This window comes from Malurus melanocephalus, unplaced genomic scaffold, assembly GCF_030028575.1.
Source record: "Malurus melanocephalus ecotype Western Australia unplaced genomic scaffold, MMel_1.1 scaffold_42, whole genome shotgun sequence".
NCBI lineage: Eukaryota > Metazoa > Chordata > Aves > Passeriformes > Maluridae > Malurus > Malurus melanocephalus.
Genome location: NW_026623274.1, coordinates 1,429,321 through 1,454,584, shown reverse-complemented (window position 1 = coordinate 1,454,584; position 25,264 = coordinate 1,429,321). Strand labels below are relative to the sequence as shown.

General features: G+C 39.4%; 1 protein-coding gene across 1 annotated transcript in view; it reads right to left on the bottom strand.

Moving 5' to 3' along the window:
- CNTNAP5 (contactin associated protein family member 5) overlaps positions 1-25,264 on the bottom strand; it is a 223,082-nt gene that overhangs the window by 32,107 nt on the left and 165,711 nt on the right. The window contains exons 14-18 of the mRNA XM_057364809.1: positions 18,254-18,410; positions 9,344-9,471; positions 8,992-9,162; positions 6,707-6,925; positions 1,373-1,612 (exon numbers count right to left, since the gene is read on the bottom strand). Of these exons, the coding sequence (XP_057220792.1) occupies positions 1,373-1,612; positions 6,707-6,925; positions 8,992-9,162; positions 9,344-9,471; positions 18,254-18,410 (915 nt within the window). The remainder of the gene's footprint in view (positions 1-1,372; positions 1,613-6,706; positions 6,926-8,991; positions 9,163-9,343; positions 9,472-18,253; positions 18,411-25,264) is intronic.

Genomic DNA, 25,264 nt, shown 5'->3' with positions numbered 1-25,264 from the left:
GCATTTTCAGATCTCCCAGGSAGGAAAGGACAAGAACTGACTGCCCTGACTGCCTCAGAAGAAGAACACTGCAAAACACCCCTGACTGAGCTGACAYCATCCTTCCTTCATTTGTGTCCTTCCCTACAGATTGTCTTCTGAGAGGAAAAAAAGTCTATGGAGACATAAATTCAACWGTTTTAATTCTGGAATCAGAACTCCACAGGATGGAACGGCCCCAATGTCTGTCAGCCAAGGTGAATTTTCTCATAGCCAGGGTGGGGTATGGCTAGGAACTGGAGCTTGTTCTATACCAGCTCACATAATTTTTGGGGAATGGGGGAAGGGTTCTCTTCTGGGTCAGCCTGGTGTGGTGGAGGGAGGTGARAATCGCTTGCCTCTTTTTGTAWGCTCTATTGTTGCTGYTACTCTTTGGTTTTTTTAATCTCATTGCTCTTTCCAATAAATTGTTCTCATCTCAATTTTTGATCTTTACCTTTTTGTGTGGTGGAGGGGGAGGCAGAGGAGGAGAAGAGAGTGAGTGAGAAGTGCATGGTTTGGAGGGGAGAAATTGGAGAATACCATTCCTAAACCAAGACAACAACTAAGCCAATTTAYACCAGCAGATGATACAGCCCACTTAGCAAATCTGTCAAATTTGTGAGGTGGGGGACAKCAATGGAAATTAAAAATTCACACTGCACCTTGCTCTTGCTGAGCAGGGATTCTGCTAGCTCCCAAAAGCATGCTCTCTAAATTAGATGTTCCTTAAYTGCCCTGCTTTTTTTCTGGTGTTGACAGAATCTCCTATAAGCCACCAGAAAGGTTCAGTAAGGACACATTTACCAAAGACTCAACCATGCAAATCAGTTTTCTCCTGAATGCTTCATGCTTATTTTAAAAATTTCTTAACGTTTGGATGGGTTGTCACAGGAATGGCAAAAAAACCCATAAAAATACTACTTCTTTTTGTCACATCAATGSTCTAAAACTTGGTAAAGAAAAGCTCTCAAGGATTTGTTAAGGTGAACAAAATAAGATGAGGTCTAAAAAACAAGAAAACTAAACATTCAGACATGGGMAAACACCTGTTATGAAAAATTTCAGCCCTGTTTCTAATGGCTGGGGATAGTTATATGCAGTGAAACACAGGAATCATGGTGGGGAATAGTCATAAACTTTACTAGTACAACCAACAGCATTTTAATTTCTGAGGGCAACACTGAAGTCAACACAGGGAGGTCTTAGAGCCTAGTACACTGAAGGGACATCTGGTAACAAAACATCCTGCAACATGGGGATACCAAGCTGACATGGTTCTGTAATTCAGTGTTATGGCAACACTAATGTTATTAAAACACTAAAGTTCTGGGATCAAAGTTTGCTGCCCTACCTTCCTTGCAGAAAGGTCCTTCATAGGCTGAGTTGGTGCAATCACAGAAGTAACCATTATACTTCTCCACACATTTTCCTCCRTTATGGCACAGGTTCCCGTAACTGCTGCAATGTCCTGGACATCCAGGTTTAACACCAGGTGTCATTTTAGCTCTCTCCTCCAGGTCAAGTTTCTGTCCATTTAAATGCAGAGATCGAATGCATCCCAAAAAGCCCTTCTGTCTGGAAGCTGTTCCCCCTGAAAAAGAGAGAAAAGCAGACATGCACATACTGGTGAGCCTGCACATTAATCACAGCCACGAAGTTCAATCCTGAGGTACAAATATGAAGCCACAAATTTTAAAAATATTATATATCAATGCATACAGTGGCAAAAGATGACAGATGGACAGCCCTGCAAACTAAAAGTCTCTATTTTTATGAAAGGACCAGAAAGCTGTATGTGACACTTTCTTTTTGTCATTCTTCTCTTTTTTTTGGCTTATCTACTGTGCTGTTTGGCACTGAAACTGCAAATTCATTTGGGACAAAGATTAGCTTCTTTATCATGTGTCTGCATATCACCTAATACATGAGAAACCSAACACCAAAATGTTGGGGTTTTGTTGGTTTTTTTTTTTTCTTTTCTGTTTGTTGCCTTAGTCCAACTAACACCTTAATCCCAGCAGCAGGGGAGTCACACACGCTGATGAGTGCACAGAGCAGGAATGAATCACGTTCAGCACCAGGCCTGCTGGCTGAAAGGGAACAACTTGAGTCTGAATTCATGCATGACTGCCCAGCCTGATGTGCTGCATGTACATGGCTGGTGTAGGCCTGAAACACGAGTTCAGTTCACAGAGGTGTTGTTTATTACAATGGTTAAACATAATTGCATCTCTTCCTGAAGACCAGACCTGTATGCARGAGGGAAGTTCAGCCTCTACAAGGTAACTGGCTCCATAGCTGTCAAATGAAACTGCTAACAGTGTCACAATGAAGGCACTTTTCCCATAAGAGGTAATCTCTGACAATCATAATAATGATGATTGCTGAAGTTCTCTATGAAAATATAGCCATTTTGCTTATCATAGGGAGGTTTTTTTTGGCAGTTGCCAGTGTTTTGCTTTTGAAAATACTGCAATTTTGATTGCTCCTAGGAAACCTAATTCTGGTTCAGGAGTTATCACCATTTGCAGACTTTTAAAAGCTAGCTTTATTGGTGATTTTTCTGCAAAAGTAGTATGAAAGAAATTATTATTCTGCTGTAGAAGTTGGCTAAATTTCAAGGCGTATGACTTTAGAGATTACATCACTTGATAAGCCCTTGCAGAAGAGCATTTGTTTTTTTCCTTAAATTAATTAAAGCAAGTTGCCTGCAAACTAAAGACAATGCAGCAATAGTCTGAAAAGGAACCTCACTCAAGGCCTAGMGTCCTACTACACCATTCTGTCATACTTTTCTTTAAGGCTACTGATTACTCTGTTTGCTTTTTACTGGAGGCAGCTATATATTACAATGACAGTTTCCTTGCCTCTTCTCTGCACACATACAAACCCCAGCCATAACATATAAAAAATAGTAAAAACTATTGCTAACTGTTCTATGGATATCATGTTTATTGCACTACTCATTCTTATTGCACTCTAAAGCACTTTGGAAAGCCATGTGAAGTTTCCTACTCTTCTCTTCTTCTATTTTCTTGAGAGTATAGAGCTTAATGCAGACCAACTACATGATCCTAGACCCACACAGTATTGATAAGGCAAATTTATTTCTTATTTTGGACAGCTTTCTTCAACTGACTACACTTAATCTTAAATACATTCCTGCAAAGCAGAGGAAAAACTGAAAACAAACACACAGAACTCTTACCCTAAGTAGACTTTGCAGATTCTTCCTACTCAAATGGAGCCTGATGGACTAGACACTTTAATGGATGAGACCAAAATGTTTTATTCAGGAAAACATATCTTAGGATAAGTCTAAGGACCATAAACATCAAGGTTAAGGGTGTACTTTGCTGAGTGGAGGTGACAGTCAAATGAGCCATGATGTTTTCAGCAAGGTGTTTATGCAGCCGAATTTTTCTGAGGAGCCTTTGGGAAGTCTGACAGRAGGGGACAAGAAGCTCTCAACTGAGCACTCACAGTTTAGCTTGGTGACACAATTGGCTAAATAATTAACATTCTAGCAATGAGTTGAGGATTTGCTTTAAAGAAAAACAAAACACAAAGGACTTTTTGTTAGTAGAAACTGGATTAGGGAGGCTGAAAATAACTATTAGAAGCATCCCTGCTTTGTGTAACTGATACAAAGAAAAGGGCAGAGAAGCATAGGAATCATAATCAGGAATAGGAGAACTTGCTATGATATTCCTCAGAAGACCCCCCAAATCACACTTTCTAGTGCCAAGCTGAAAGATGTAGAAAACATACAAGAGTTAGGCATTAATTCCTCCTCTTGGTCTCCAAAATATTTCAAGGTGATTACAAATGCTTTTAAAACAAACACCTTCTTTTTCTATCATTCTTCCTCTTGGTCTCCAGAGAAAGTTTCTCAGATATTGACTTTCTCTGGGTTATATAGTTGCCTTTAGATTGTCTACTGCCTACAACAGACAGAGGAGATTCACCCAAGGATTCATTCCTTGCTCACTTGCTCCCGGGACAAAACCAGGAACTCAGACATTTAGCTTTGCTAATTCCCAAAACGTACCAAATGAATAGCACAAAGACTTCTGACCACAGTTTAGTACATCAGATTAAATTCCCAGGATTTTTTGTTTTGCTTTGCTGATGTTACCAGTCTCAGTTCAAACCCTGTTCCCAAAGTGATCTGTGAGGACAGTCTTTCCGAACCCCATGACAGTTTTATGCTCATGCCGTCCTCAGCAAGTAAGACACAGCTTCATCTCAGACTATGCCACGAGAGGAGATGRTGACACAACTGCTGCAGGACCACAGGGATAGCTGGACTGGGTCACACATTTTGAGTGCTAAAATCKACTGTCCATTGAAAGGAATGGTTTTTGCCTGCCCCTTCTGAGCCAGTGATTTGCCAAATTAGCTGGTTAGTGAGCAGTTTGGTGCAGTTGATAATCCCTAGGCTGTGCATTCATTTGGGGTTTGCTCCTTCTACTGTATTTTTTTCAAATAATCAGAAGCCCAGCCAGGTGCAGGGATATCCATGCTCTGACTGAGGGTTATACTGCAGCCAGAAGCTGTTAGATACCCAAGACCCACTAAAACAAAGTGAGAAATGGTTTTCTAACTCCTTTAGGCTGCATTAAAATCCAAGCTTGTTTGAGTGCAGTGTCAATGCAAAGTAATTTCTCTCTTCCACCTCACACACACAGAGCTATCTCAGAAGCCTGCCACACAGAGTCATTAAGGCTGGAAACCCCTTAATCACTGTCAGTATGCAGAATGCTGCAGAGACAAATATGTTGTGGATTATAGGGGGAGTAGGGAGTAATRTAATGTGCTGCTGCTTCTTTCCTTTTTACAATGGTGTTCATACATTTATTTTTCACATGGGTTAAAATTCTCTCTGCATGGCTGAGGTATTAAATCAGCAGCTTTTTATTAGAGACTGGAATGAGACTTTCAGTAGAGACAAATTATGTCACATCTGTGTGTTGCTGGACTTCTGCCACCTTTCCCTGGAGCACCCAGGGACAAATAGTGCCAGAATCAGGAGGCTGCCCAGGTTTCCAACTCTCCTGACAGCTCTTAGGAAAACTTAGCGAGTCACAGRTAATTTTGGCCTTCAGTCTGGCAGAATTAAGGGCTGAAAAAGCACTCCCAAACCCATTTGTTTTTCTGTCCCYGTTGTTCATGGTTCAGTAAAAGTGTGGATGGACAACAGAATGCAATATATTTATTGCACAGTGAGAACTTTTCACATCTTGGATCAAATAAACACCCTCTATCCTAGAGTTTGCTGTAAACACTCAATACATTCAGAGTACAATCAGCTGGAARTGACTGCTGGAACCAACTGGTCCAACCAGGTCCTTAAAGCATAGCCTGCTCTATGATAAACCCATCATATTTAGTCCTTTAGAAAGAAACAACCAAAAAAMCGCATCAGTCTATTCAGTCACTAAATCTCTAATTTACCTCACTGGAAGCAGTATTTTGGCTAAATTTCTCTGATGTTTCTAAGGTGTCTGGCAGCCCAAGCCTGCTGCCTCCAGGCCTGGCCCCCCACAGAACATGTTCTGAGGACCAATCCAGTATTTGAAAAACAAGTGATTAGCAGCAAGCCTCATAACAGAAAACAGAAACCTTGCACTGTGACAGTCTTAAACCTCCCTCATGTGAGTTCTCCTCTCCAGCTGAGTCTAGCAGAGATCACTTAAGATATAAATCAACAGCTGTGTGGTAAGGACTCCTGGCATTGATGCTGCCGTATCTATTCATTAACAGATTAATTCTTTACATTCAGAGCCCAGCAATTACCAYGCATACACAATATAAAGCTCAAATAAATATCCCAAAAGCTACTTAAGTACAAGGGTATGAATATACAAGTAAACTTTATTGAAATGTGTTGACACATTGAGGTTTGCTACAGCATTTCAGCTAAGTAAGAGRATCCTTAAGAAATCAGAAGTTACCTGAATGGCCCTGCATAACAACAGTTACAGCCCACTCCATCACTGAGCAGATTACTCAGAAAGACAGCATTTGAATATAGAAAAGAGAGAATTCCCTTTGTAATCCATTATCATGTTATCAAATACAAACTAGTCCCAATCCAGGTTTCTTGTGCAAGGGCAATAAGTAAACAAAATGAATGTAAAGATATTTTCTTTTCCTCTTTTTTCTCTTTTGAAAAATCACTTTCAGGTAAAACAACTGTATCTGTACTGACTGTGTCCATACTTCTCTCACTCGAGGGCTCTTGAGCCAAACAAGGGTTTCAGTAGTCCTGCTTGAAGGCCTAATGAAGACTTTAATGACTTCATAAGGCCTGGTCCCACAAACTTGCATGACAGATTTGTGACTTTTACATTGTGCCTAAGGAGAGAAGTCACCTTTTTACAGCAATTTACACAGCTARTGCCACACAAGAAAAAACACTATCAACTCTTTGGCAATAAATACACTTCAAGAGTATGACCCTAAAAATACCATTAAGGATAGCATGGTTAAACCATGGTTAGTGCTCTGAGTGTRAAGGCAGTTGTTTGGGTTCATTTCATGTAGCCTACACGGGAGCAGAAGAACAGAAASCAAAATCAAGCCACCACATGCAAGCTCAGTGGTGAGGTGAGCATTCATTACCAAAGTATGGACATGGACACACTGTTGATGTCTACAGGAACCCTGAGATGGTCCCTACCTACAAATAACTGGCTGTTGAGCTGCAGGCGGAAGTGTCCCTCAGCAGGGGCCTCCAGGACCTTCTTGGGGAGGTTGTCCACCTGCAGAGAGGTTTCCTTGAGGTTCCTCTCAGCCCGGACGTAGTGCCACTGGTTGTCATTCAGGGGTGTGGGAGACTGCACAGTGGCTTCTGTGGGGCCGTTCCCGACGTCTATGGAGAAGGTGATCTCCTTGGGGGCTGGAGGAGATAAACAGATGTGAAGACAAAGTGAAGGTCTGAATTAAATCGTGGTTTTGACATCAAGAAATCTTACATAAATAGAGGGTCCATTAACTTTTATGTCAGCAAATAGTACAGGATCATTTACCTCCCATCTCCTATGCAGCAGCTTATACATCAATTTAAGTCCGCAGCCTCACTGCTTGATCTCTGCTGTGATTATGTTTCGTTGTGGGTACCCATCTTTTGTTGCTGYAACAATTACAGTGCTCTAGAAATGGCWCTTTCCTTTTTGAAGTAAAAGTGCCAAGTGCTGCACAAAAGTCACACAATGGTCCCAAAAGATTTTGGACAAATAATGTTAAGATGGGAGAAAGGATGAAAATCTTTCCAACTAGATCTTTCAAAATACAAGTACTGAACAATTACATAACTTGGCTGTGTGTATATGAGAGATTTCTACAAGTATTTGTTTGCCTAAGTCTGACCCAAGAGACATGAAAAAAATAGAGGAGCAAAACTTATTAACTGGTGATCCTAAACACACAGCTAGAGATAATAAGGCTCCTAGAAACAGGACAATAATTGAAAAACAAAAGCCASATAAAGGAGTCCACCTTGCTCTGCTGGAGGCCTAAAAGGGGCTAGAAATTTTTAACATTCTTRCTACTGATAATTTTCCACTTCCTAAAATGCTAAATGCACCAGGAAAACCATGAACCAGCTTTGCAGATCACACAACCAGAAGGCTGCAGACTGAAAATTCATAAAAACCTTGTTATTTCAAGCCCAAAGAATTGGATAGGTCAGGTTTTGGAAGCTGCTTCTTAGATAGTTAAGATAGGAAATGCTCCACAGGGATAGGCAAAGATCTATTCTGAGCCCCTGCACCTGCTGAAAAGTTGTTTCCCTGTGAAGCGGCTGCTCGGTGGAGCTTCCTTGATACAAACCCTTTAGACTGCAAATTCCATCTGGCAGCAAGAAGCACAACAACAAACTACTGATGAGCAGCCTAAGCCTAMAAGATTTTCCCCAAACTTTTAAACAACTCATTTCTCTAGGAGTACAGATGTAACACACATTCAGAAGCTTTCACCGAACAATCCTCTTAGTTTACAGTATTTGTTATATTTGATGCCATTTTTACTCCTGTATCCCCGAGAATAAAATGCAGTACACTRAAGTACAACCAAATTGGACCTTCATGTGCAATTAACAGCAAATCACACCTCATTACCTTGTGATAATGCACCATGACATTTACCATTGGTTTAATGAATCGGAGGGCCTTGGGGCTCTGTTTTATTAAATTTTATTTTKGGGTTATTATAAGCATATTATCACAAGCATAGCACTCAGTTTGTTTTCCCTAAGCTTGACAGAATCTGGAATACACATATCATATTTCATGTCAAAGCCTCTGTACTATTTTGTCACTAATAAATGTTTGAAGTCATCACAACAGGAGTGAGGCAAAATCTCATTAATTAAATTCCCCGCTCTTCTCCTTATACACCGAGTAGCAGTTACACTGCACTCACTTAATAGATTTTGAAGTATYCAAGATCCATTACAACTGTGACTAACTTATCTTGCATTAGTGTCCTGTCCTTCATAAACTCTCRCCTCGTAGCTCTATCATACACACAGAGCTCCTCTGAAACACTCTGACTGCATCAGACTGGGTATGTTACTGATATAGAAATAAAAGCAACCATCAGAATGSTAGCATTACGTTTTTCAACTTTCAACTAAAATTGCAACCTATAAGTACATCTCACCAGTATTTTTTTTTTTTAAGAGCAAAAAATAAGTATCAGTGTTGGAAAAATAAATTCATACACTTGTTTGTTTAAGAAAGATAAACCTCGCCATAACAAGATTAAGTGTAATGACCAAGTCTATACAGGGAAATTCTGACAGGAGAGGTAGGTAACTCTAGATAAATGAGCCTTTATGTCTCCATCTTATCATCTCCAGGTACCTCCAACCATCTCAAGACACCAGAAAATATGGTCCTTCCCAGTTCTCTGCATCTGTCAAACTGGGCAAATACACCAAGATTTCTGAGCAGTGAAACTTACAGCTTATTTCAATTCGTATGAAGTCTTTAATCCCAAGGTTCTCCAAGAACACCCCGGACACAGCAGTAGTTTTGAAGAAGAAGGAGATGTCCGCACTGACCTCGGCGTGGAGCGTGGGGAAGTGCAGGTAGGAGGCCTCGGTGTTGAAGGAAGCAGCATTCCAGAACTGCCCTGCAAACACAACCCCCTTCTCTATAGTTAATTGGCACAGGACAGCAGCTGCAAGCTGCGTGTGGAAAGCCACCTTTCATCAGAGAAACAGGGTTTTTTTTATAAAAAAGGACAACAACAACAACAACAGGAAAAAAGGAACATTCTGTACCTATGGAAATTGAGAAGAGCTAGTACTCACTGTCTCCATAGCAACGCAAGGGGCCGATTTTCCAAGCAGCCTCAGAATTTGATCTGTTTGTGTCAGTGATCACAATCTGATTTACAGGCAAATGGTCTTTGAAAGTAAGGAGGCCGGTATCATTTGTCCTGGATTTTAATACACAAACAGAAGGAGACARATTAACCACAGACAAMCCCCCCAGCAYTCCTCATGCAARGCAATATTTAAAAGATGCTTACTTWAAGATGAAAGAACTTTAGCAGAATTACCTGGAAGAATTATAACAAGTACACACTGTTTAAGATTAATACATTCCCATGTCTGCTCTAGGTTCATATGCAATACTGACCACAGAAAACATMATTTGGATAGGTGATCCTGTCTGGGATGGGCTGTAAACCTGCCTYAGCTGTGCAGAACTGCTGTGAAGCTGAGGAACAGCACTGCCATGCTGACTAATGTGCATTAATGTAAGCTGGGCTCTAMTGGGTTTCCTCAGCAGGAGGTATTTCTGTGGATCAGGTCTAAATCCAAGTCTRCATTTCTGTAAAGTTAGCTGGAGACAGATAAGGGTGTTTGTGCTGGCTTTGTGCTTTACCCGAACAGGAAGAGGACGGGCAATGGCTGATCCAGACACTGCYAGCACAGAAACCAGACAATTACTGATCCAAGTTCGAGATGGCTGGGACATGAGTGACCCTGCACACTGCACAAATGGCTGAATTGGCAGAGTGAGTTGGGACTGAATCAATCCTCTGCACTGCACKCCAATGGGCATTTCAGTTCAGCAACTGAAACACTGAAGGATGATTTACTGCACTGTCAGACTCCTCGTGTTTGTTTAGCTGGGCTTGTTCTTCAGCTGCAACTAACTTACACATGGCTGCTAGAAAGGAAGAGAAAAGAAAGATTGAYTCCTAAAAGATAATTTCTTTGTTTTTATTCCGAGTCAGCTGGACAAAAAGTTGTCCTCAAATGCGGCGTGATGCTTCATGACAGGTCYTTAAGCCAACCGAGTGGCTTTGGCTGTGGCAGGGTTTGCACATTGCATTCATCCCCCTGCACTCCCTGAACTCAGCTGGGTCCCTCAGACACCAGCCCTGACCTTACCAGAGCAGAATTGCCCTTTCCAGGCCTCTCTCCATCGATGGAGAGCAGAGAGGTGAATGCTGCTGAATCTCATCTCCACAGTGAGGGTTTTTTCTTCTCCTGTTCTCAGGGTTAAGGTTTGCTGTACATCCGGGCACATAAGCATGGCAGAGCATCCATCCTTCATGGAAACAAATTTCAATAGTTCTGWGAAAGGATTTCCACCTCTGCATGGCCCAGGAAGCTGTGTGCAGGGTCTGGAACCAACTCACCTGTCTGCTCACAGGTGAAAAACTACATCCTGCACATGGGGGTGGCAGCACATCCAAAATAGTAATAATCCCAAATTTATAACTACTGCTCTTCCAGGCAGGTGTAACTCCATGCCTCAGGAAACAGGTACCACTGTGAGARTGACACTACTGCCAAATAGTCCAACATTCCAGGTAGGATCCCAGACCTGCCTATATCCTGCCTGTAATGCCAACTTCCATAAATGTACCTCTCAGTATAATTCCAGATATGGGAAGGGACACAGACTTCTAGCAAAGAAATAATAATCAGGACAAACACTGCAGCTGTGCCCTGACACACAGCCTCAAATGTTTGCTTGGCTAAATGCTCTACTCTGATTAATGTTAGACAAAAATAGGAGTATTTTGATCTTTTTCATGAAGGCTCCRCACATTGCATTTATTTTTCATTGCTTCTAATTGCACGCAGCACRGTTAATTGTCTCATAATGCCAGAGGGAAAAGGAGAGGTACCCTCTCCGACGTTAACATTTTATTTTTGCTCCAGTGGGTGTCTGACATGCAAATAATTACAGACAAAGTGCAGCGAGATGAAATTCCCAGGCACGAGGCAGAGTGAGGCCTTCAACACTGACTCAGAAGTAAAGCTAACATGTACAAATCAAAGGTACATGGTCTCCAAATCTCTGCAGTATCACACTCTTACAGCTCAGTGGATCAATATTTTAAAGTTAGCGTAAATACTCTTAACAAATTATGAAACAGCTGTGACAAAAGCTACATTATTTGAGTATTTCTTCAGAAGATTATTAAATAAGGTATTCATTCCTCCTTCTAGGAGGAAGAAGAGTAGGGAGAATGAATGAAAGAAAGATCCATAGAAATGCATGATAAAGTATTCAACATACAAGAGTAACTAAACTGACGCTTTCTTTTTTTTTAAATAAAACTTTTCAAAAACTGCAAAATATTTAGGGAGTTTTCCTGCAAATTTATCTACATTTAAAAAATAGTGCAGTTTTTTTTACTAGCTATGATCTGCACTAAAATAAAAATCAGTATATTTCTACAGCTAGCACTCAAAATATCTACAAAAAACCACGAAATGGTGACATTTTAAAGATATCTATTCCACATCTCTGAACTGCATTGCTTATTCGATATTCTGCTGTATTGCATGAAGTTCTTTTATATCAAATTTTATGACTGAATTTCTACTACTTATATGTCAGTGTCACAGCAAACTTTAGTAGCATAGCTCAAGTGTGAGAGAAAAAATATTCTGGAATTTATAAAAATATTCACTTCTTTGTTAATGCCTTGAAAACTCAATCAAGCTTCTCCTCAAACTCAAACAGCACATTTTATGCATTTTATTCTCTCACACACAGGAAAAAAGCCCCTCATATAATGATACGTATTTTCATACAAGCAGACACTGAAAAACCTRTCAGAAAAACATTCTGTCCTTCAGAGAATGTGTCAGTGTTGGGAACAACATATCTATTTTTTTAGCTAATTATTATTATTTCAGAGTAGGAAATCCAGGTTTTGGTGAAAAGTCAACACCTAAGCTATTTCAGCTAAGAAAAGCAGAAAAGGAGTGGAAGTGTCTGTATTTCAAATTCCCGATATTCTTTAAGTTACACTTATTCCAGACTCCATTTCTTACAAAGCACCACGATTCCACTTCTCTATGTGGCACACCATGGCAGCCTCTCCAATACAGTGTATTATTCCTGAGAGAGGAGCAAAGAGCTTCATGTTCCTGCACAGTAACTTCCTGGATGCACTGCTGTGGCATTTAAAAAAAAACAATATACCAAGGCTTGGACAAAATATTTAAAATTTTGCCTGAAGCGGGCTTGGGTATCACTTTTCATGTACTACACTTTCCAAATAAAATTGCTCTTTTCTGATAATAAGCACCTGCACTCTGATGTGCAAATACATGATTTTTTTTTTAAAACAAAAGTAAAACTTTATTAGATTAATTATTTTTTTACTTGTTCCCAGAGCTCCTTTTTACTTACATGTATTTTAATTCAGCAGTTCACATAATCTTAAAACCAGATTATATTTGCTTTTCCACAGCTGTTTGTCAGATTAGCCAAACCCAMTACTTTATTTCTCCTTACTGGGATTAACATTGCACTTTGTGGCTGCTTCCACCAAACACACCCTTCAAGCCCTGATTTCACAAAAATCACGGCAGGTTTTATCACTTTTCTGAGAGGAGTCCTCTACTCACAGAAAATGCTATGAATAAATTAATAAACTTGGGATGTCGACCTCCTGCTTACCTGCTTTGGCACTCGATTTGGCACAAAATCAGATGAAAATCTGAACATTTTGAGGGTGGAAACAACCCTCAACAAACAGATGGTTCTCTGAGCTCTTTGCATAAAGGCTAGTCTCAATTTGTTCTTTCCACAAGCAAAACCCAAAMCAAACAAATCCAATAATGCCCTTTAAATTAAATCACTGAAAAATTTTTGTTTGTGGGTATTAAATACAGTTGGATGTCATTTGTTTGTCCATGTCTGAAGATTAATGCCTGCATCTACCCAAAGGACTTCCTCAATAAGCCATGAGGTAAGTCACACATCAAGTCACAAATGCTTTAAGTATGGGACCAATTCAAAAAAAGATGAAAAAAAATAGCTATTAAAGGTGATAATGAAGCAACTGAATACTTCAAGGTACAGTAGAGGTAGACTCACCTGTAAATGACAAATGACTATTTTGATGATAATATTATGAAACTATTTTTCTTCTTCCTTGGCTACTACTAAAAGCATGCTCAACAAAACTCTCTCTATGGTGTCCTAGCAGTGTGAGCCATCATAAATCGCTAATCTCTAGGTAGCCATTTCCATATTTTTTGTAACAGATGGTAGAACAGTGGTGCCATTAAATRTAATTTATTCTCATATGATCCCCTATTGGTATGTTTTCCTCTTGCACATTAATGGAAACTCTGGCGGGATCTGAGCCTCAGTAGCTCAGCCACTGAGTACAGATTTCAGGAATACCGTACATTTGGGGAAAGGAATACTGTCATCAGCAGATGGCAAGGATGCACATAAGGAATGGGGCCYGTGAAACAGGCTTCCAACAGGAAAAGTTCTGAGGCCTGTGCAGGACATATTAATAATCTACATTAATACATTTTAATTGCTATGCCCCTGAGCTGTATCCAAAAATGCTTTACTGGGTAAAACATCGTGCAGTTACGATAAAGTAAAAAACACCAGCAGAAGGGAACATACCTAACAGTTGGAAGCAAGATGCAGTGCCTGTTTTTGGCTGAATTAGAGATACAGAGTTTGGTAATTATAGTAATGAACTGATTCCTGACACCTCAGGGGCCTGCTGCAGTCAGCTCTCCACAGTCAGCTCTTCTGGGTTGTTGACAAATGCAGTCATGACAGCAGAGATCCAAGACAACTCTATACAGACTGGGTCACCTCTGGCAGCATTTATTTATGAGCTTGGGGCTYGCTGGAGTGGCCTGCACTGCTTCTCAGGGAATGCATTCAGCCTGGGATAGTGGCTGAGCAAACAAAACCTGTCAAATCTGGGCTCGTCAGGGTTTCTCTGCCYTGCTCTCCTCAGCCCTTCCAGTTTTAGCATCCTGGATCTGGCACAGCTTAGCACAAATATAGCTCGTCCAAGAAAGGCTTCATTCACTTCCATGTGGCTTTGCTCCTCCTCAAACTGAGCTGGATATACTCATTATGCCTCTGGGAGGCAAAGTGGGTCTGAAAAAATTAATATCTGCCCTCTATTTTGCTCTCTTTCTTATAATGTCCTGTGGTTTCCTTGCTCTTGTAGTGCCCCAAAATGATGATAAAGAGGAGAACTCATGTTACTTTGGAAATGGCAAGAYTCAAAGGTTTAGTTCCCCAGCAAAGAAGACTGTTCTGGAAGACAAAAGAGGAGGATACTCCTCCAGGTTGAATAATAAGACCAGAGAAGAGAAATAAAAGAKGGCCAATCAGATAATTGTTGGAATCAACACCATCCATCACACTTCATTGAGATGCCTGAGCTTCTTGTACAAAATGAGTTCCAAAGATGCCTCTCTTCCTGTATGAAATAAAAAGGTGCAAAATTCTCCCAATTCACAAGGTTTCCAGGTGAATACAGTCATCATGGTTTGGTTTGATGGCTTCAGTCAAGGGCTTGCATTTGAAGTGGAAAATAGATTCCAGAGAGACCAAAGTAGCAAAAGGACTTCAGGACAGTCATGAGCCACTTCAGCACAATGAAAGAGGTTCCTCCCATTTAAATGCGAGTTTTGGTGAACAACAAGACCTTAATTGCCAAGGCAAGAGAATTTTTTCACTTGAGATGAAAGACAACCTGGGAGARGTATTAGAAGATCCAAAAAATCYAMTGATTAAACTATCCTGTCAGTATTRCAGTAATGCTTTATTCTTTAGGTTGGTTTAACATATTGCCCCAATCAAGAATGCATCTTCATTTGAAACAGGGTATATATTTTGAAAGATAATCACTAGTATGTCTCATCTGTATACAATTTGTTCCAACATTTAACTATTCTCAATGTGAGGGAAGGGAAAGAAAGAGAAATAAAACATTTTCTGAGCTAGATTTAGCTTCAGCTTGAAGCCACTGGATTTCTACGAACATTCCCACCCATTAGCAAGTGCTTTCAGCAGTCAGAAATTTCCCTTTGTATTTTGGCAGCATGTATTCACTACAGCCAAAGGACWTCTTAACCTTTTCAGATCCCTTGCTTGGGTCAACAACAGGGTGCAGTAGCAGGTACCTCTGCACCCTCMTCAGAGATCCCCTATTCTCAGAAAATGCCATGAAGATGCTCCATTATTTTGCAGAGACAGATTTAGCTGTCATCACCCTGTRGAATTTGAAAGTCTGATGAGGAGCTGCATGGAAAAAGATACCCATCAGTACAACGCTTTAATAAAAACAAAGGTGAAAAATACAAAARCCTTCCCCATCTAGAATGCTTAATTATACATCCCTGCTCATCTGGCCAGGGGGAYTAACTTGATGTCAAGTAAGAGCCCAAAAATAGCAGCTGGCTCAGGTGTCTGCTCAGATATAATTTAAAAGTCAGCATGCCTAGAAGTGCATATTGTGTGCTGCCAAACACCTGGCTCGGGACTTTGTCAGGTCTGYTTTCCATTGTTTATCATTTCTTTTGCTGCTCTGAGAAATTAGTAGCTTCTTCTGCACCCAAGATTTAGTCTAGGGAAAGCAAATCAAAGCAAAATCCCAGGCCTGTCCTCCTATTCAGAAGGACGCTCCAGCTGTTCTGGAGAGTTCCTACCTTGGAGCAGCATGATTTATCTAAAAGGAGTGAAAATGATTTTCTGGTTTTCCACTCTGCAGCACCCATTTTATTTCATGCTGAGGCAAATAAATGCATCTACTGCTGTCTTGCTCCTTCCACTATAATGTATAGCAGGTTAAAGTCACAGTTCAGATCTCAGCAGGTTTCAGATTCGAATGCTCGTTATATATCAGGGGTCAGTGTTCTAGCAGGGAAACACAAAAGCAATCTTCAAGAGGCATGAAATTTCATATGTTTAGAAACTCTTCATAAAGGTCAGGCTTTTTTTAGCTTTTATAAAGGCAACCTCCAATTTAGAATGCTACCAAAGTAAAAATTTTTMATGGATTAAAAACCTAAGCAACTGAACCCCCAAACCAACAAACAGTAGGCAGTTTAGTGGAGGAAACTCATAAGCATATTCTTTTTATTATCATGGAATTAGGAGAAACAAGTAGCTCTGTGAGCTGCCAAGCTAATGATGCATGATTTCCAACATCTTTCTCCCATGAGGGTTTTCCAAAATCTAATAAAAGTATACGCTTTCTTAACTTCCTTCATGTGGGCTTTAATTGGCTTTTTCCCCTCAGCCTGGCATAAATTTTCACAGAATGTGTAATTTGTAATACTTTTGAGACTTCTTCTCTGTTCAAGATGTTTGAAACGTGTCTGCTTGTTCAAAATCATTGGGGCTGTGTGTGGGGAAATGGAGATAAACACCCACAGCACAACTTGTTAAGGTCTCATTTCCTGAGGAGACTCAGCTGAAATATTCTAAAATTGCATTTAGCTTTCATCTCGCATTGGTTTGTACGACCTAGCAGTGCAGTGCCCTGCATTCTCAGACTGCAACCCCAGTGCCYGCCAGCAGAACACCCCGCTCTGCTTGGGTAGGGAAAAATGGAATGTGGATTATCAAAAGAGCCAAGCACCAGTAAAAACAGTTGCTCCTGTGCAAACCTTGTCAAAAGCACATCTGATAACCAAACATTAAAGACAGATTAACATGCAGAGCCAGGCTATTCAAATCAAATCACATTCATAAGTCAGTATTTACATAAATACCTTCCTGAAGAAATCCCCTTACAGCTGTAATTTTTGAAAGYGAATAGTGACCCCAGGGATAGAAAGGGTCCAAGCAAATAACCACACTGTCTGGAAATCAGGCAACCAAAAAAGCCTARCACTTAAAGTGACAAGTAATTTCTGATTTTAATTTTTTTTTTGTTTCAAGACCTCTTACCATTCCTTTCTACTCATTTTAAGTCAAGGTTTCACAGGGCTAGTTCAGACAGTATTTCAAACACAGCAGCCTATGACAGCAAGACATTTCTTGTCTACTTCCATTACTCATAATTTCTGAACTAATCGAGGTTAAAATATCTTTTTTTTTTTTTTTTTTTTTTTTTTCAGAGAAAAGGCAGCAGATCCTATCAAGGCATGGTCTAGAAGGGAGACCGAGTGAGCAGACTTTTCACATGTATGTTCAATGTTCCAAACTTCAACAACACTCATCTGGCATTTCAGTCCCCTCAAAGACAATTGGAAAATTSACCAACTAGCTCTTGGTGTCTGGAGTGTCTCTGAAAGGGCAGAGAATGACAGAAGATTGTGAGCTGGACTTCCCAAATCCATGTAGCATCAGAGCAYAACAAAGGTCCAAACCCAAGGAAGGCTTTGGATATTTATGTTGTGATTCTAAAAATTCGCATAGAGACTGAACCAAAACCTACAAAAGCCAAGTAACTCTTCCCACTGACCTTAAAAAGCTTGGGGTCCAATGTGAAAGACAGTTAAGGCACATACAGATACTCTGTTTGATAGGAAGAACATGAGAGTTTTTAGCAGTACCTCYTTCTTGCTTAGCTGTACCTGAATTTTGCTGTCTAGGCCTCAATTTTCTGCTCTGACGTACACCCATGAACCAAGCTCCCAGAACCTTTATTCATGCAATGCTACAGTTGCATCAATCAAAACTTTTAAACAAACAGAACGACTGGATTCAGCATTCAACAAGAAAGATTTTTTTGAAGACCACCCATGCCAGCAACCTGCTTCAGCCAGATGTCTTTGGTTCCAAAAAGAAATTAGGGTGAAATCCGAAGCCCAGATTCCAGTTTCATTTTCATTTGTATCTGATAATACTCAAGCCACTCAGGCTTCCTCGACTGTGAAACAGGAAAGATTTAAAGCCCTCTTTCCCTGCTTTCTATCCCCAGCTCTTCACACAGACACCATCATACACGTTAAAATTATTACCATTCTTCTCTATCTGCGTCACAGTTGCAAAAATATCTCATATCCAGACAACTTTCTTCCAGTCCACATGCACACTGTTGAATGCCTGGAAGAGATCCTCCCCAGTAAAGGTGCTTTTCATTGGCACGGCCAACCCACCAAGCAAATGGCATTCCATCTGGATGAAAGGGAAAAAAGAGGGGGGAAAGGAGAAAAGAGAAAAAGAGARAGAAAGAGAACTTGATAAGCAAACTGGATTCTCTCGAGAATGAAAAAGAGAATGGAGGTGGACATGTTAGACAATACTGAAAGAAAAGATGCAAACTACAAAGTAACAAACCACAAGCTTTGTCCCAAGTTCTATTTTATGGGATACCTGTTGAGAAAGCAACAGTTCTGTTGAAATCCCATCTGGTTTGAGAAGCAGGTTGTTTCCCCTTAGGGCACATGTGCCAGTTACTCAGGAGAACCTTAGCACTTTTCCGCTGCAAAGACTTTGGAATGGGGAACCCGACACCACTGCCTGCACCAGCTGTGTCCAGTGGGTTTTGTGTGGCASTGGGGGGGAGATCTGATCCCTGAAGGAGAATGAAACAATTCTTCTGCCATGACTCACACTGCACAGATTGCACTGTACCACATGGCATTGGACAGGGACCCCTTGTAGGATCAACTGGTTTTTCAGGAGCCTCTAGCCCTTGGTCAGGATTTACCTTAACAGYCAGATATAAAGAACAAAAATCTACAGAAATAACACACTAATTGATCTATTACTACAGACTTCGCACAGTTCCTCTCAATGCTAAGACCAAAATTTCTCTCCGTTTCTTATGGAGCAAGACTCGAAATTTTAATGTGTTCTCCATGGGTGGAATTGGCAAATGCAAAGCTCCATAAGATGTTAAAACAGGTAGGACATAAGTGGAAGAGACATTTCTCTACTTGAGAATCAATTTATCTCTGTGGAGCTATTTTCTATCTACAGGAGCTTCAAGATCTATGCATTTATATAAACCGAGACAGTTTTTTGTTTAAATTTCAGAATCTATTATGCATCAAGTATTAAGTATTAATAGTCAGATAGAATGAACAGAATCTGATGTAATGAAATTCACAGATTAACATTTTCTAAGACTGACTTTGTCTTCCAGCTCAGACAACTTTTTCATTGACTCCTTAATCCTTAAATCAAGAAATGTAATCAGTTATACATACAGGTAGATGGCAAAATTTAGCAAAATTGACATATCAAGACTTTTTGATCAAAGGAGCTTAGGAAAATAAACTTCACAGCTAATGTAGAAAGATGCATCAATTTATTCTTCTGCTTTACTGACATTATTAGTAGGGAGTATTTCTCATTATACAAGGCAAGAAAGTCTAAATTATGAAATGCAATCAAGGTTAACTGTAGAGTGTGAGGGACTAATTAAAATGAGTTTTAGTATCACTTGGCAAAATTAATTCATGTTTATTTTTCTTCTAAGCTTAGACTGCTGAACTGTAAATTCATGAAAAAAGGAAAATAAAAATAGGAAGAGCAACTCCATTCTCATGATACCAACAATTAAGACATGACGAATTTGACCAATACCCAGTGGTACTCATTAGAAAAACACAATCCAAGTACATCTAAGGAGTCATCTTACAAAAATGCACACATTCATTTTAGGCCTCATATTATAGTCAACACATTTATACTTTCTTTTCTATTCAGCTTTTCTAAATCTACTCAGATTTTCTGGCAAAAGTTGATTGCTGCAGCCAGTGAAACAGTTCTGTACTATATTATTGGGAAATTACTCGGTAAAGCTTGGAATRGTAATGTTAATTGAATAAAAGGGTGATTTGTCTAGGAGTAGAAATAGATATTATACAGAAGTGCTTAATCTAATTTTAAAAGTGCCCATTCTGGAAAAAAAATATTTAGATAAAGATGAATTCTTCAGGCCAACAGCAAATAATGGYGTTCATTAATCAAATACAATCTGTGTCAGTTTCCTTTGGCAGAAGTCATTACATAGTTAAACATAACAATGCAATAAGCAATCATTCACAYGTATTAAGAATAAGTAATTTTCTGACGTCTTTTTCAGACCTGTTGTTATTTGTTTTATTGAGCAATACCATGCAAACACATGCACATTCAGCTTTATGGTATAGACTGGGGAAGTGGTAGAAGCACCACAGTTTAAGTCGTTTACAACTAAATTAAATATAGCGCTAAAAATAGAGCATTCAACAGTATAAGGAACTATCTCAGATTGCCAAGGGAACATGCTATAAAAAAACAGTCTTTTCCAAAATTCTATTTATTAGGCAGAGTTCTGCCACCCTTTATTCAGGATGAGTTGATTGTTCTCTTTAACTAGTCCCCTAGAAATCAATTGCATTATTAATGAAAATTATGCCCTGATTCTCCAAAACTTTTTTCACATGCTCAGTTTTTAACACACGAGAACTCAGAACTTTTCAGCAAAGCTTTTACAGAYGTATGGTACCTCAGCAACACCTGCACAGTTTAGGAATTCTGCAACTTATATTGTATGTCATATACCTGKAATGCTGAAGTAAAGCAATACTTCACAAACAATGCCAATCAATATGAGCTCTTTCCAGAAAATTTACACCATTATACCTTGGCAGGGCTAGAGGATGTCTTGCACTGAGACTGAGTTTGGCCAGCTTGTGTGGATTAAAATTCTTTCTTCTAAGTCTGTAGGTTTGTTGCAGTATCTTCACTTCTGTAATCATGGTATTACAGTTTTTTCAAAGCATTATCAATTCTCCACCACCTCAAAATGAATTAATTTCCCTTCTGTGGTGAAGCCATGGACCAAATCAGTGACATTAAGCAAGAATTTAAAATGACCCCATCAACTTACAGTAACGTAAGTCAGTAGAGTTTTACTTTAGTATTTMTAAGCTAAAAAGTCTATTAATAAGAAGTGCTACTAATTCTTCAATATGTGCTTACACTGTTCCTAGCAACACATTATTTAATAAAAAAGGTTGTCAAAAGCCTAATGCATAACTAAAAGTATTTTTTTCTATTTATAATCCCTGTAATAAAATTTCTTTAAGGTTGTCTTTGAACTCCGTGCTATGGTTCTGAAGGAGAACATGTGTGAAGAAAAATCCCAAACCAAGCAAAACAAGTCCCAAATGAATGAATTCACCAATAATAGAACAGTGTCCAGTTTCTTTCCAGTGATTTCCTTCTGCATTGCTTAAGCTGCCTTTGGAAGGTTTCAATTTTRATAACAAAATCTTAAAAAAAGAGAATCTTTCTTTGTTGCTGTTTTTCCTGCAGGACAGGATGACAGTAATGTCATTATCTGGAAGCCTCTAGAAACAGGTGTGATATTWACATCACTGTTTTTACAATAATTTAATATGGTATTAATATATAATTAATATGGTATATAAATATAGCATAAGCATAAATGGCATTGTTTCAAAATTTTTGCACAGGCACTCAGAAGCTGAAGGAAAGGCAGAAACAGCATATTCCAACAGTATTTATGCACATTATACACTTCCCACTATGTGTGTAAATTCCAAGCAACTTCTGTGRACTCAGTTTGCCTTTATATAGGCAGAAAGACTTTTATGTTTATACAGCATGAGTTAAAACAAAGCCATACATTTTTAGAAGTATTATATTTAAAACATTTGTCAAGATTTGTCTGCATGATTTCTCAGGTTGTTCTTTCTATGGCAACAAACAAAAATCTAATTATGGAAACATAGCAAGATAAATTAGATCCTGTTTTAAACTCCTGTGTTATATAAACCTAAAGTCTGAGACAGCACTTACATACCCTAAGGCAGTCAAGGGTTTTGGGGTACACAAGTTTCTCAGACAGGTCAGTTAAAGGTCTTTTTCACYACCACATCAGATCAATTTATTTACATTTGTTGAAACACTGAAAGCATATTGTATTGAAACAACATTCTCTTGGCAATCTTCATGCTACCTTTTTTCCTCCAAATTCAAGCCAAGTTAAGCAGAACTGAACTTGTTAAATCTTACACCTACAAATTTTACTGCTACAAATGTGAATTAATTTAAATCTATGCTGTTTTCACTTAGAAGGAAAGATTCACATATCAAGAGGTAGTGAAAATTAGGGAAATACCAATTGTAGAATGGCATAGAGCAATCAAAGACAATTGATTGAAACCTCACTCAAAACAGTAAAATATCTGTTTGTATTAACCACCTCAACAGTATCATATCCTGCCAATGGCTCACCTGATACATTGACCAATATGATGTAAAAAAGCAGTGAGCAGACCTTTTTCGTACATCTGTGTATATACACACCCACCTAGGAGGCAATTCCAACCTGAATAAATGAATTCAGAGGCCTATCCAGAGTACAAATTATCATCCCAGATAATCAATTTTTAAAAGGCTCTTGAATAAATGGAGAAAGCAGTAACAGAGTGAGAAGGGAAAACTAACTCAATATTTTTTGCAACTGTTTACCAAGATCTTGTTTACCCATAATTCGTTTTTTTCCATCACAACATTTTTATAGACATTTATATTGGAATTTTTCACATTAAATGATATTAAACCCAAATTCTTACCTTTTGGCCTTTTTAATAGGAAAAAAAAATATCATTTTGATAAACGAAAGAAACTGTATTTGTAATAATTCTGGACAAGACTGGGCAAATTGGAGAAATATTCCATACTTAGTGGAAAACACGTAATTAATACCTTCTTAGAGGGTATTTGTTCAGTGAGGAACTCTGCAGTATTAATGATTCGGAATCTGTATTGGTTTAAAGAACTCCCACCACTGGGAAAATAAACTGGTAACACAAAGCAGGGTGAGCKCAGGCTGCTCTGCATTAACCATGATGTGCTGCCTGTTTTTTGATGTGGATGCTGAGATTTAACAATGAAAATGCTGCTCTTTGGTTTGCAGTCCTCGACAAGGGTCTCATGGCTCTACCCCAGCCATGTGGAAGCAATTCCTACCCCATGAGATGGCAGGTTCTCTGCACCTCACAAACAACTCTGCTTTTAAGTTGAGATCAGATTATCTTGGAAAAAAACGAAGTTAAATCTATCAGGGGAAAATGAGAATCCCCAGAGATATGGTTCCTCTGCAYATTATTTACTCAGTGAGCCACCAAGTCACCCAGCTTGTTTTGCACCACACTATTCTGTTTCCATGTGGACACACACCTGTTTCACGTCCATCTCATCTTTTTTCAGTACAGCCATAATTACTATCTAATACTTCCTTCCTTTACTTAAAACCTTCCCCATGGCAATTGTACCAGTTTCATAGTCCTTCTTCTTTCCTAAAACTGTAACTCACACACCACTGCCCTAATTTTCAGAGATGACAAGCATGGTTGTGCTGGAAATCACAGGTGGTCAAACACCATAGCAAGACAGTCACATTTTGCACTGAGTACCAACTTTGCCAGCCAGCATTACTAAGAATCTCACTGAATTTGAATAAAATTTCTGGTCAGGTTCTGTAATCTTTATTCAAATCAGCTATCCAAAAGTGAAGTAGTCCTGCTAATGCCAGTGGACCTACCCAGGGGGCAAGATCTACTCACAAAGTTTGCTCCACATTCTAAAATTACTTTGTTAAGGGTGGTGAGGAAAAGAGGAAAGAAATGCAGTACTTTGCTGACATTTTGTTTCTTATWATACAGCTTTGCTGCCAAGGTGCGCTACTTTCACAGAGTCCCAGGCTGAAATAATTGCTTTAAAAAATGAAAAAAAAAAACTTGCACTAGCATTATCTGCTTCTCTTCAGCAGACAAACCRGTCTCCCTCTGGAGCAGCTGCTATTGCAGTGTGCTCTGTTCTTCTGGAGTTGYTAAAATATTCTCATAGATGAGAATGGGCAGAAAGAAGGTAAATAAACATGGACCTTTACTTCTTTGMATTTAACAGGAGCCGAATGAGCAGAACTGAGCAGTGACAGAGTTAATGCCACCGCACATTTGCAGTGCTTCAGCAAAAGCAAAATCATCATCAAGCCTTTGAGAAACAGATTTGAGGATAAGCGTAAGCATTTCAAACCCAAACACTTTTAGATGCTGAGAAACACTAAATCTACATCCAAACTAACATTTTATGCCTCATGAATGTCCCTGGTGAAGGTCTAAGAAGACTGAAAATATTATGAGTACTTGCATTCTCCTCTGCCAGCCAGAAATAAATTTCTGGCCAAGTGACAAATTTCCTGAAAGATGCAAGTGGGACTCTAGCCAGGAACAGAAACTATGTGAACAGCTGAAGGCATGCAGGTTGGGAAGGAAAAACAACAACAAACAAACAACCCAAAGAAGATTACAATTTTTAGGGACAAATGACAAAACAGGAAGTGGCAGCTTTGAATCCTCAGCAGTTTTGCTGAAGATGAAGTGGATATTCTACCCTGCTGAAACAAAAAATGACCTCATTTCCTTTATTTTCTGCATTCCAGCTCACCTTCTCTTCAAAACTGTCCCTCTTGCTTTCAACTCCTTTTCCTCYTCCTCACTCCCCTTTTCTTTTCCCATTTTCTCTGTTTAGCCTAAATCCTCCAGGCAAATTCAGATAAACAAGCCTGACACTGCTTTAACAGATAAACCCACGACATTGATGCATGTCCTGCCACATCCTTACTCTGTACTGGGACCAGAAACCCCTCAGTGCCCTGGATTCAAATGCAAGTGAATAATGACCATGGATAAACCACAGTGGGCTCTGCCTGGGCAAGAGGAGCTGCTCCTGCTCAGCAGATGTCTGGACTTTTTCCCTATATCATAGATATAGCCTGTAAGAACAGTGGCAATAAGATGACGCCATTATTTCTTGCCCTCACACTGCTCAGAGAAGTAAAATTGCATTACAAGCAACTGTCCCAGGAAAGATTCCAGGAAGAAAAACTTTGTAGCTCTTATCCACATCATTTTATGATCTACCTGGCTGAAGTGCCCACATGGAACAGGAAAGCATGGAAGAGATGAGTGAGTTTTTAAGTTTAGATACATCATATGCTCTTC